Consider the following 12,285-nt stretch of genomic DNA (forward strand, 5'->3'; position numbering starts at 1 on the left):
AGTGCTTCTAAAGTGTGACCTATTCCCAAGTTGTATAGCCACTATTTATAAAGTCATTTACATTGCTCGGTTGTCTCCAATGGAACGCAGAAAAAAAAATGCTTTCCTTTATCATGTTTAATCATTTCTGCAACCAGTGGCTTTGCACTTCACTATTTTTCAACAATGTTTTGTACATTGGGCTACACTGTGGTGTCAGGATCAGAGAGACAATCAAGATACAGGAAACCTACCAATGATTCTGTGTCAAGCTGACCTTTGACACCACCAACAATGGAGCAATATGGAGTGAACAGGAAAACAAGAATTTTAAAGTACTGCTTTATGCGACACAGTGTGACAGTACAGAAGAGTCAAAATGCATTTGGGCAAAATGTGTAATATTTGTTGCCTATGTTTATTCTTTGCTGCAGGTACCCTTTAACAACCACTGATTTACCCAAGAAAGTACAGTGTCTTGCAGAAGTATTCATCCTGCTTGGTGTTTGTCCTGTTTTGTTGCATTACAAGCTGGAATTAAAATGGATTTTTGGGGGGTTAGCACCATTTGATTTACACAACATGCCTACCACTTTAAAAGTACATTTAAAAAAAATTCATTCATTTATTATTGTGACACAAACAATAATTAATATAAAAAAACAGAAATCTAGAGTGTGCACAGGAATTCACCCCCCCCCCCCCCCAAAAAAAAAAAAAATGCTTTATAGAGCCACCTTTTGCTACAATTACAGCTGCAAGTCTCTTGGGGTATGTCTCTATTAGCTTAGCACATCTAGCCACTGGGGTTTTTGCCCATTCCTCAAGGCAAAACTGCTCCAACTCTTTCAAGTTAGATGGGTTGCATTGGTGTACAACAATCTACAAGTTATGCCACAGATTCTCAACTGGATTGAGGTCTGAGCTTTGACACAGCCATTCCAAGACATTTAAATGTTTCCCTTTAAACCACTCCAGTGTAGCTTTAGCAGTATGTTTAGGGTCATTGTCCTGCTGGAATGTGAACCTTCATCCTAGTCTCAAACCTCTGGCTGACTCAAACAGGTTTTCCTCCAGAATTGCCCTGTATTTAGTGCCATCCATCTTTCTTTCCATTCTGATCAGCTTTTCTGTCCCTGCAGATGAAAAATATTTCCATAGCATGATGCTACCACCACCATGCTTCACTGTAGGAATGGTGTTTTCAGGGTGTTGGGTTTGCGCCACACATGATGTTTCCCATGATGGACAAAAAGATCAATTTTATTCTTATTTGACCAGAGAATCTTCTTCCACATGTTTGGGGAGTCTGCCACATGCTGTTGGGCAAACTCCAAATGTGTTTGCTTAAGCAATGACTTTTTTCTGGCCACTCTTCCATAAAGCCCTGCTCTGTGGAGTGTACGGCTTAAAATGGTCCTATGGACAGATACTCCCATCCCTGCTGTGGATCTTTGCAGCTCCTTCGGTGTTATCATTGGTGTCTTTGTTGCATCTCTGATTAATGCCCTCCTTAACTGGTCTGAGTTTTGGTGGGCTGCTGTCTCTTGTCAGGTTTGTAGTGGTGCCATATTCTCTCCATTTTGCTATAATGGATTTAATGGTGCTCCCTGGAACATTCAAAGTTTGGGATATTTTTCATAACCCAACCCTGATCTATACTTCTCCACAACTTTGTCTCTGACTTCTTTGGAGGCTCCTTGGTTTTCATGTTGCTTGCTTAGTAGTGTTGCAGAGTCAGGGTCCTTCCAGAACAGGTTGATTTATACATACATCATGTGACAGATCATGTGACACTTTGATTGTACACAGGTGGATCTTAATCAACTAATGTGACTTATGAAGTGAATTGGTTGGACCAGCTCTTATTTAGGGGTTTCATATGAAAAGGGATGAATACTTGTGCATACTCCAGATTTCTGTTTTTTCATCTTAATTATTGTTTGTGTCACAATAAAACAAACAAACAAAACCCCAATTTGCACTTTTAAAGCGGTAGGCATGTTGTGTAAATCAAATGGTGCTAACCCTCCAAAAATCCATTTTAATTCCAGCTTGTAATGCGACAAACCAGGACAAACACCAAAGGGGATGAATACTTTTGCAAGACACTGTACTTGATGTTTCTTTAAAGTACAAGATACACAGCAAAGGTTCAAGAGACCCTGCAACAAGAAAAGTACAATTAAGCTCTCTTATTTCTGAGAATGAAACGTCTGCTGTCATGAGACTTATGTAGCTTGCTTCATACACAGGAAGTCTGAGGTTATAAAGGAGAAGTGAAACCTGCTGATATATGATAACTGACACGTTTCTCCCACGCAGTGCAAACTCGGTATTTGTACCCATGCAATTCCTTGGTCAGTGATGCAACACAGTGGTCCATATGCAACATTTCCAAAAGAAAAACAAAAATAAAATTGAATATTCATTATAAGTGTGCCATTCCTTTCTCTTTCATTCAGGGTTAATTATAAATTGTGAAATTGATTCATTTACATTTCTTTACTTCTCAGACCCATGAGTGAGAGAGAATCTAATCGAAGCACACACAGCTATGCAGTTGAAGGTTAAGGGTCTTTCTCAATGTCCCATTGGCAATCATGGGATTTCACTATGCAACTTTTAGTCAATGGAGAACTCAATGATTGCCAATGTTGCAAGTACAACCCCGATTCCAAAAAAGTTGGGACAAAGTACAAATTGTAAATAAAAATGGAATGCAATAATTTACAAATCTCAAAAACTGATATTGTATTCACAGTAGAATATAGACAACATATCAAATGTCAAAAGTGAGACATTTTGAAATTTCATGCCAAATATTGGCTCATTTGAAATTTCATGACAGCAACACATCTCAAAAAAGTTGGGACAGGGGCAATAAGAGGCTGGAAAAGTTAAAAGTACAAAAAAGGAACAGCTGGAGGACCAAATTGCAACTCATTAGGTCAATTGGCAATAGGTCATTAACATGACTGGGTATAAAAAGAGCATCTTGGAGTGGCAGCGGCACTCAGAAGTAAAGATGGGAAGAGGATCACCAATCCCCCTAATTCTGCGCCGACAAATAGTGGAGCAATATCAGAAAGGAGTTTGACAGTGTAAAATTGCAAAGAGTTTGAACATATCATCATCTACAGTGCATAATATCATCAAAATATTCAGAGAATCTGGAAGAATCTCTGTGCCTAATGGTCAAGGCCGGAAAACCAACCATACTGGGTGCCCGTGATCTTCGGGCCCTTAGACGGCACTGCATCACATACAGGCATGCTTCTGTATTGGAAATCACAAAATGGCCTCAGGAATATTTCAAGAGAATATTATCTGTGAACACAATTCACCGTGCCATCTACCGTTGCCAGCTAAAACTCTATAGTTCAAAGAAGAAGCCGTATCTAAACATGACCCAGAAGTGCAGACGTCTTCTCTGGGCCAAGGCTCATTTAAAATGGACTGTGGCAAAGTGGAAAACTGTTCTGTGGTCAGACGAATCAAAATTTGAAGTTCTTTATGGAAATCAGGGACGCCGTGTCATTCAGACTAAAGAGGAGAAGGACGACCCAAGCTGTTATCAGCGCTTAGTTCAGAAGCCTGCATCTCTGATGGTATGGGGTTGCATTAGTGCATGTGGCATTGGCAGCTTACACATCTGGAAAGACACCATCAATGCTGAAAGGTATATCCAGGTTCTAGAGCAACATATGCTCCCATCCAGACGACGTCTCTTTCAGGGAAGACCTTGCATTTTCCAACATGACAATGCCAAACCACATACTGCATCAATTACAGCATCATGGCTGCGTAGAAGAAGGGTCCGGGTACTGAACTGGCCAGCCTGCAGTCCAGATCTTTCACCCATAGAAAACATTTGGCGCATCATAAAATGGAACATACGACAAAAAAGACCTAAGACAGTTGAGCAACTAGAATCCTACATTAGACAAGAATGGGTTAACATTCCTATCCCTAAACTTGAGCAACTTGTCTCCTCAGTCCCCAGACGTTTACAGACTGTTGTAACGAGAAAAGGGGATGTCTCACAGTGGTAAACATGGCCTTGTCCTAACTTTTTTGAGATGTGTTGTTGTCATGAAATTTAAAATCACCTAATTTTTCTCTTTAAATGATACATTTTCTCACTTTAAACATTTGATATGTCATCTATGTTCTATTCTAAATAAAATATGGAATTTTGAAACTTCCACATCATTGCATTCCGTTTTTATTTACAATTTGTACTTTGTCCCAACTTTTTTGGAATCGGGGTTGTAATTTACAATTTTTTTTTCCACAAAAAGAGCAATCACAAATTTGTTTGTGTACAGTCAGGTCTTCCAGATTTTGAGGCTTATTAATGGTTTAGATATTGTAATAAACCCTCTGTATTTACTCTGTTGAAGTCTTCTCTTGATTGTTGACTTTGCCACAGAGACACCTACCTCCTGGAGGAATTTCACGACTTTTTAAGAACGTCCAAAATGGTTGATTTGGCTACGTCTAATGTTTTTATCTCTCTGATGCATGTTATAATTTTTCAGCCTAATGTTGGCTTACTTCACTGGCAGTGACAGCTCTTTGGACTTCATATTGAGAGCTAAAAGCAACAGATCCCAAATGCAAATGCCACAACTTGACAACTTTTATATGCTGATTTAGAAGTGAAATAAGGGAACAACACACATTTGCCCATGGGACAGTTGAGCACCCAATTGTCCAATCAATGGTGGTGGTGGGACCACATACAGTGTCTTGCAAAAGTATCCATCCACTTTGATTGCACACAGGTGGATCTTAATCAACTAATTATGTGACTTATGAAGTGAACTGGTTGGACCAGCTCTTATTTAGGGGTTTCATACGAAAGGGGTGAATACCTATGCACACTCCAGATTTCTGTTTTTTCATCTTAATTATTGTTTGTGTTACAAAAAACAATTTGCACCTTTAAAGTTGTAGGCATGTTGGGGGCGTCGTGGCTCAGGTGGTTAAGGCGCCATACCATGTATGCGGGCGACCCGGGTTCGATTCCGGCCCGAGGTCATTTCCCGATCCCTTCCCGTCTCTCTCTCTCCCGCTCATTTCCTGTCTCTACACTGTCCTATCCAATAAAGGTGCAAAAAAAAAAAAAAGCCCAAAAAAATATCTTTAAAAAAAAAAAGTTGTAGGCATGTTGTGTAACTCAAATGGTGCTAACCCCCCAAAAATCCATTTTAATTCCAGCTTGTAATGCGACAAAACAGGACAAACACCAAGGGGGATGAATACTTTTGCAAGACTTTGTATATATAGATATACAATGATATATCTAGATATTACATGGTTGAGCTTATCTTTGAGTGATGATCATATGAGTGAATGAAGCGAACGAGTGGAAATATTTTCAACACAAGAAGATAAACTTCATATCTTCATGTAATGTTCTATATATTATATGGACATCCACAAAAAAACACAAATAAAAACTAGACTGCATTTCTGCACAGAAAATGCAAAGTGTGCTTGCTGAGCTGCAGCAGAACAGCTATCATGCTAGCATGCTAAAAGCTAGCATGCCAACATGCTAACAACTAGCATGCTAGCAGTTAGCATACTAACATGTTAACAGCTAGCATTCTAACATGCTAATGATTAACATGCTATTTGTTAAAATTCTAACACTTTAAGGCTAATATGCTGACAGCTATCATGCTAACAGCTAACAGGCTAACATGCTAATGGCTAGTATGTTAACTTTTAGCATGCTAACACGCTGAAGGTGACATGCTAAAGGCCAATTTATGCTGACAACCCAGTCCTCGCAGATAGCGTCGCAGACAGTGTCTGCGTAGCCCCCCCACACCTTCGCAGACGCTCTGCGTGCACCTCCCAAAAATTGTGACCACCGCAGAAGCCTCGCAGACAAGAGGGCTCTGATTGGTCCACTCTACATCCGCTGTACACGCACTTCCGCTTCCCTACTTTCCCGGTTTGGCTTGTTTTCACGACCGGCATTTTTAAAAACACGAGCAAAGATGGAGCAGCATGAAGAGTGGTTGATTGAGGAAGTACGTACATCTATACGACTCCAGTTCTAGTCATTATAAAAAAAAAAAAAGGTCTAGTCATTATAAGTAACCGGAGGATAAACACTCCACTAACCACACCCACCAACTACTCCTAGCGACTTCACGCCCCCTTGCGTTGTGCCGGTGAATAACATCGCGCACGCCTATTACTCCCCGCTCAACGATAAATTACAACTGTCTGCGAAAAGCTATCTGCGAAAGCCTTGTCGCAAGAGCATGCAGAGGCCTTAACAGCTAACATGCTAACATGCTCAGGTGAACTCGCTAACGGCAAACATGCGAACTCTGCATGCTACCATGCTAATCCTAACATGTTAACAGCTCTCATGATAACATACTAATGGTGAACATGCGAACTCAGTTCAACTCGCGAGCTAACAGCAGGCATGATATTGTAATGGGTAACATGCTAACAGCTAGCATGGTAACACGTGAATGCTTCTATGCTAATTGCTATCGTGTGTGCGTGTATAAGTATTCCTAATAAAGGGGCCATTGAGTTGAAGTTGATTTGCTGTCAAAGTCTCAAATGAGCAGATCCTTGCCAAATGCATCATCACCTATGGGGGAAGGGAGGAATGACTCAGTCAAGCTTCCATTGATTAGCGGCAAAATGGAGAAAAAATGGACAGATGAAAGACAAGACAAAGACGAGTGCGGGTCAGAACCGATATCGTGTGTGATGGGTGATTTGGCCTGAGGTGCCGTATGAAGTTTGGTGGATGTGTGGTGAAGTGTATGAGCAAAACTCCATTCATTTGAATGGGGCCAAAAATCAATGGAAGCCTATGGAGGTAAAAAGAGATGCGTGAAAACCAAGTAAAAGACGAGTGCAGGTCTCAGATGAGGGGATGGATCTGTGCGGGGACTTGGCCTGAGGCATCAAGTGAAGTTTCTTGAAGTTTGGTCACTTGGTTAAAAATATTGATGGAGAGTGAAAGTTTTTCTCCTGAAACACCATTCATTTTCAATGGAGCCAAAAATCAATGCAAGCCTATAGAGGAAAAGGGATGAGCAAAAAGAAAGGAAAAATATGAGTGTGGGTCAGAACCGATTGCATGTATGTGTCAGGGGAGTTGGCCTGAAGTATCACATGAGGTTTGGTGCATCTGCGATGGAGCGTGTCTGTTAGGATTGTGCTGCGTGCTGTTCAGATGCGTTACAAGGAGTACTCCGAGGACAAAAAGAGAGCAAACCACACGAGTTAAATCAATCTGGTTTATTCTCAGTCGTGCCCCAATGCGCAGCTGCGCGTCGGGGCTTTATATATACTCTGCGTAGGGAGTATCAGCAGTGGAAAGTTACGGAATGTGCTTTGCACACTCAGTATCAAGGTCACACAAGAGTTATGCACAGTTCAACAGAATGTTTCACACAAAAACATAGACAAAATCAAGATATGAAACGGGAACAGAACATGTGGAAATGCAAAATGTACAGAGCAGCACGTACTGTATTGTAGCTGGCCTAAAGTAAACCCTAAACTGCTACACTAAACGACAGTCACCCTTGGGCCGCGCATTTACAAGAGTAGGTTTAGGAGTATTCAGGATTATATTCTTACAATCCCCTCTTTAATACTCTGACGCAAGCCCAGAGTATTATTCACACCCCAGTCTTGGCCGACACAGGGACATAACCTGTGTGCGAGATCATCATATTATATATACGATCCATGCAACAACGGAAAAGAAACGGGCCACAGGCTGAGCCATGTCATATTAACCTTAGAGTAGTTAGACGGGGCTATTCGGACCGGAAAAGGAGCGCTGCTGTCATGGGGTAACAAAGAACACACATAACAGGGTTTACTCATATTCATTGATGTTTTTTACAGTGAAGTTTACATATTTCTAAAACTCATTATCCCTTGGGTCCCGGTGTATTGCTTGTGCGGGTAACCCTGCCCCAAGCGTTGAGATCAGCACGATGATGAAGAAAGTCATACTGGTCACTGACTTTGTTCTCTAATGCTCACAGGGTGCAGACGGCGAAAAATGTCACAGGCTCCCGTGCTTTTCAGACTCTTCAGCCCAGAACTTTGCAAGACTCACCAACCATCCCCTCTTTGTAGATCAGCCGAAACTGGATTGCTCCAGATGCTGGAAGGGGATCCCTGAAAAGGCCGTCAGCTATTGTCACAGCAACTTTCTGAAACACAAAAGTCTGTTAAGCATCAACAATATAGATTTCTATTACATTGGAGCCTTCTTTATTCTGCTGGCATGGATCCACTGTGGAAAAAGGTCCGTTAGCACAGCCGTGCGAGTTACAGCGAGTACATCGGTGGGCCCACTGTAGGGTGACTCCTCCATGGGAGCGTTTAGTTTACCGAATCTCTTTACTAAAACTCTGTCCCCTACCTCAAAGGGGTGAGTGTGTGCCTCTGGAATGGGAGGCTTTTTGGAATTTACTCTCGCCCAATACTCATCCAGCACCCGCATGAGACCCACCGCGTACTCGCTGAGATGTACTTCAAGATCACCCGTTCCTATAACCTGCATGCCTCTACGCCAAGGGACAGGAAAGGGGCGTCCCATGACGAGCTCGTACGGAGATAAATTGTCGAGAGCGACCTGAGCAGTCATGCGCATATCAGCGAGGACCAACGGTAAAACTTGGACCCAATTTTTCGTGCCTGCGTCTTGCATAGCCTTACGCAACTTACCCTTAATCGTTCTATTCGCGCGCTCCACAATGCCAGAGGACTGTGGATGGTATGGGATATGAAAACGCCAATTGAGCTTGAGGTCTTTACATAGCTCCTGCGTTACCTTAGAGGTGAACGGCGTTCCCTTATCAGAGTCAATTCCTACCGGAAGACCGTAACGTGGGATAATTTCCTGTGTAAGTTTGTTCACTGCTGTTCGGGCGTTCTCTTTGCTACACGGGAAAGCCTCAATCCACCGTGAAAATTTGTCAATCATGACCAAAAGGTATTTGAACGGGCCCTGCTTTGGCATGTGAGTGAAGTCGATCTGCCATTCTTGGAAAGGCGTGTCGGGTATGGGAAGGTGCTGATGTACCGCGCCTGGTTTAGATAGATTATTCTGGGCGCACGTTAAACACTTGTCCAGAATGTTGTGTGCGTCTGTGTGCAAATTATTGATGCAGAATGTTCTGTTCATATCTTCCACTACCCCTCTTCGGCCGCGATGAGTGGGACCATGGAACTCGCGGACGAGAAAGGGAGTACAGTGACGAGGTAAACAAAGACGGCCCTGTGCGTCAAGCAAAACGCCACTCTTCTCTGTCGCGCCCTGGGCGTCCCAGAACTGCGTATCTGCCACAGAGGCCGAGGCCTGGATAGAAATGAGATCTATGTCAGGTAAGACAGCGCTAACCATGCGATCAGTAGAAACTAAAGCGCAATTAAAGCCTGGAGGCAGGACACCGGATGCGGCTGCAGCTTTAGCGAGTCGATCAGCGAATGAATTGCCCTTTACTTCAAATGAGTCCCCTCTTGTGTGCGCGCGTGTCTTAACAATGGCCAACGTGCACGGAAGGAGACAGGCGGTGATTAAATCAGTAACAAGTGAAGAATGAGAAATGGGCTTACCGTCGGCTGTCGTAAACCCCCGAGACGCCCAAATGCGGCCGAAGTCGTGCGCCACGCCGAAAGCGTAGCGTGAGTCGGTGTAAATAGTAATGTCTGTGTCTTGAGCCAAAATACACGCGCGAGTCAAAGCATAGAGCTCCGCAGCCTGAGCAGAAGAAAAAGGCAAAGAATGAGCTTCAACAATTTCATCAGGGAGGCGACAAACAGAGTAACCACACAGGAACACACCATCCGCAGGGCGGGAACAGGAACCATCTACAAAAAGAGAATCGCCTGTGGAAAGAGGGGTGGAGTGTAAGTCTGGGCGGATGCTAGTCTCAAAAACGATATTAGAAAGACAGTCATGTGAGTCAAACGCAACATCGTCATCCTGTGAGTTAAGAAGACGCTGAAGAGCGTGGGCGACAGAATCAAACAACGAGGAGGGCTTAACAGTGAGATGCTCTGTGGCCAAAAGAATAAACTCATAGCCAGAGCGACGCTGAGCAGACAAATGCTGAGTGCTAAGATTCCGCAGAATGTACACGACGTCATGTGAAGTGTGTAAAATGAGCGGATGCGACAAAACAAGTTTTTCAGCGTCCGTGACCATGAGAGCACACGCAGCAACAGCCCTAAGACAGCCAGGAAGCCCTTGTGCCACAGCGTCAAGAGTTTTAGACAGAAACGCGCAAGGTCGCATGCCCCCCCCCGTGCTCCTGAGCCAGCACCCCAGAGGCGGTCCCCTTCTGATTGCACACATACAGGTGAAACGGCAAACGATAGTTCGGCAGCCCGAGAGCAGGGGCGGAGCACAAAGCTTGCTTCAGAGCCTTGAAGGCCGTTAGCCTGTCTTCAGTCCAGACCAGGGGCTGAGTCACAGGATCTGAGTGACTTATAGCTGAACGCAAACACTTGTCATAGATTGAACAGTCAGGGATCCATTGACGACAGTAATTGATGAGGCCCAGAAATGCCATGAGAGCGTGCTTGGTTGCAGGCACCTGAGTGTCCATAATGACTTGAACGCATTCCGGGCTAAGCCTCCTGGAACCCTGGGAGAGGTCATGTCCCAAGTAGCGAACAGTTGTGAGGCAAAACTGCAACTTCGTGCGGGAGACCTTGAAACCCTTCTGCGCCAGGAGTGTGAGGAGAGACAATGTGGCGGCAGCACAAGCGTCTTGATCCTCTGCCGTTACCAGGAGATCATCCGCGTACTGGAGCACCGTGGAGCCCCGGGGAAGACAGAGATCAGCCAGCGCGTCCCGCAATACGGCAGTGAAGACCGCCGGTGAGTCAATGAAACCCTGTGGCAACCGCGTCCACGTGTATTGTCTTCCCCTGTGTGTGAAAGCAAACAGGGGCTGAGTCTCATGGCCCACAGGAACACTGAAAAAGGCAGAGCACAAATCAATCACAGAGAAATAAGCATGGTCACACGGAATAGAAGACATAAGAGAAGGAACGTCAGGGACCACTGGAGCCACGGGAACGATGAGTTCATTTATTTTACGTAGGTCTTGAGTGAGGCGCCATGTGCCATCCGGTTTTGGGACCGGGTTCACTGGGGTGTTATACGGGCTGACACAAGGAACCACGACACCTTGCTGCAAAAGAGATTTTAGAATATTGTCAATACCATTGAGCTTACTAGGAGACAGAGGGTATTGTTTAACATAAACAGGTGTAGAGTGTTTAATAACAGCTTCATACGGAGAGCAGCTCACAGAGCCCACATCGTCCTTATGATCCGCCCACAGGGTGTTAGGAAGAGCAGAGAGAACAGGGGAAAGAGCTTGGGACGTACAAGCAGCGTTCAGAATGTTATGTGGCAGCACAGAACTGGATAGGGCAAAAACATCAGGCGGAGAAATACCTAGTTAACTGCTCGCGCAGGAGCTGCAAAGCATTCGGTGTGTCCCTCCAAAAAAAATGTTGACACGGTGCGCTGACGCGGACGGCCACCTTCCTGAGCCGGAGCTATTTCTTCCTTTATATTCACAGCGACGTCATTTCTAGGTTGCAACACATCGACTTTTTCGAGCAAACGCTCCTCATCATATAATCTGTGTCAACTGATGAGGTGTTCAAGTGTGCGAGCTGATCTGAACAGAGCTGCCAGACATACACATACAGAGGGCTTCCAAACCCATACTGCACACCACACATTTCACTTACTTCAATAGTTAGTCCATCTGGCGTGAATGTGAGATTTACTTCTAATTTGCACATTAAATCATGTGCTAACAAATTTACTGGACATGTATATGAGATGAGGAATGAGTGGGACGTAACTATTCCTCCCTCGCTTTTACATGGGAGGTTGACTGAGAAAGTTTTGGTTTTGGAATAGCCTTTAAAACAGGTCTCGGGGTGTAAACACCCTTTGATTTATCCCATACCTTCTTCATGTCAAACCATTTCTTTCGTAAATCATACGGTGCGCTGAAGCAAGGAAGCCTGGATTAAACGTCCCATCACGGGATACGATGGAATCTGAGGATTTGCCTCCGTCCACCCAGCCAAATTGTCCAGCCACGGCGTAACGTAATAGCCTAAATCACACTTATTCATCCATTCCGCCGGGGTGTCTGTGACCTCAGGTTTAGGATACGAGCCCCCCATCGTACATTAAAGCAAACGGATCTGAACAGAAACAAACAGCAGATATTTATCTAAATTTCTATAGCGCGCTCT

General features: G+C 44.1%; 1 protein-coding gene across 1 annotated transcript; it reads right to left on the reverse strand.

Moving 5' to 3' along the window:
• Positions 1 to 7,330: 7,330 nt before the first annotated feature.
• On the reverse strand, positions 7,331 to 11,467 carry LOC132888083 (protein NYNRIN-like). Its single transcript, XM_060924046.1, has 2 exons — positions 10,593 to 11,467; positions 7,331 to 9,754 (listed from the first exon to the last, which is right to left on the reverse strand). The coding sequence occupies exons 1-2, from the start codon at positions 11,040 to 11,042 to the stop codon at positions 8,246 to 8,248; spliced, it is 1,959 nt and encodes a 652-aa protein (XP_060780029.1). The 5' UTR covers positions 11,043 to 11,467; the 3' UTR covers positions 7,331 to 8,245.
• Between the last annotated feature and the right edge of the window lie 818 nt (positions 11,468 to 12,285).

Source organism: Neoarius graeffei, chromosome 6, assembly GCF_027579695.1.
Source record: "Neoarius graeffei isolate fNeoGra1 chromosome 6, fNeoGra1.pri, whole genome shotgun sequence".
In the NCBI taxonomy this organism is placed as follows: Eukaryota; Metazoa; Chordata; class Actinopteri; order Siluriformes; family Ariidae; genus Neoarius; species Neoarius graeffei.

Coding starts and splice junctions, on each gene's coding strand:
- LOC132888083 (XM_060924046.1), bottom strand. CDS start 11,042: ATGTCTTCTATTCCGTGTGACCATGCTTATTTCTCTGTGATTGATTTG. Junction 9,755..10,592: donor AAGTCATTATGGACACTCAG/GTGCCTGCAACC, acceptor TCTTCTGCTCAG/GCTGCGGAGCTCTATGCTTT.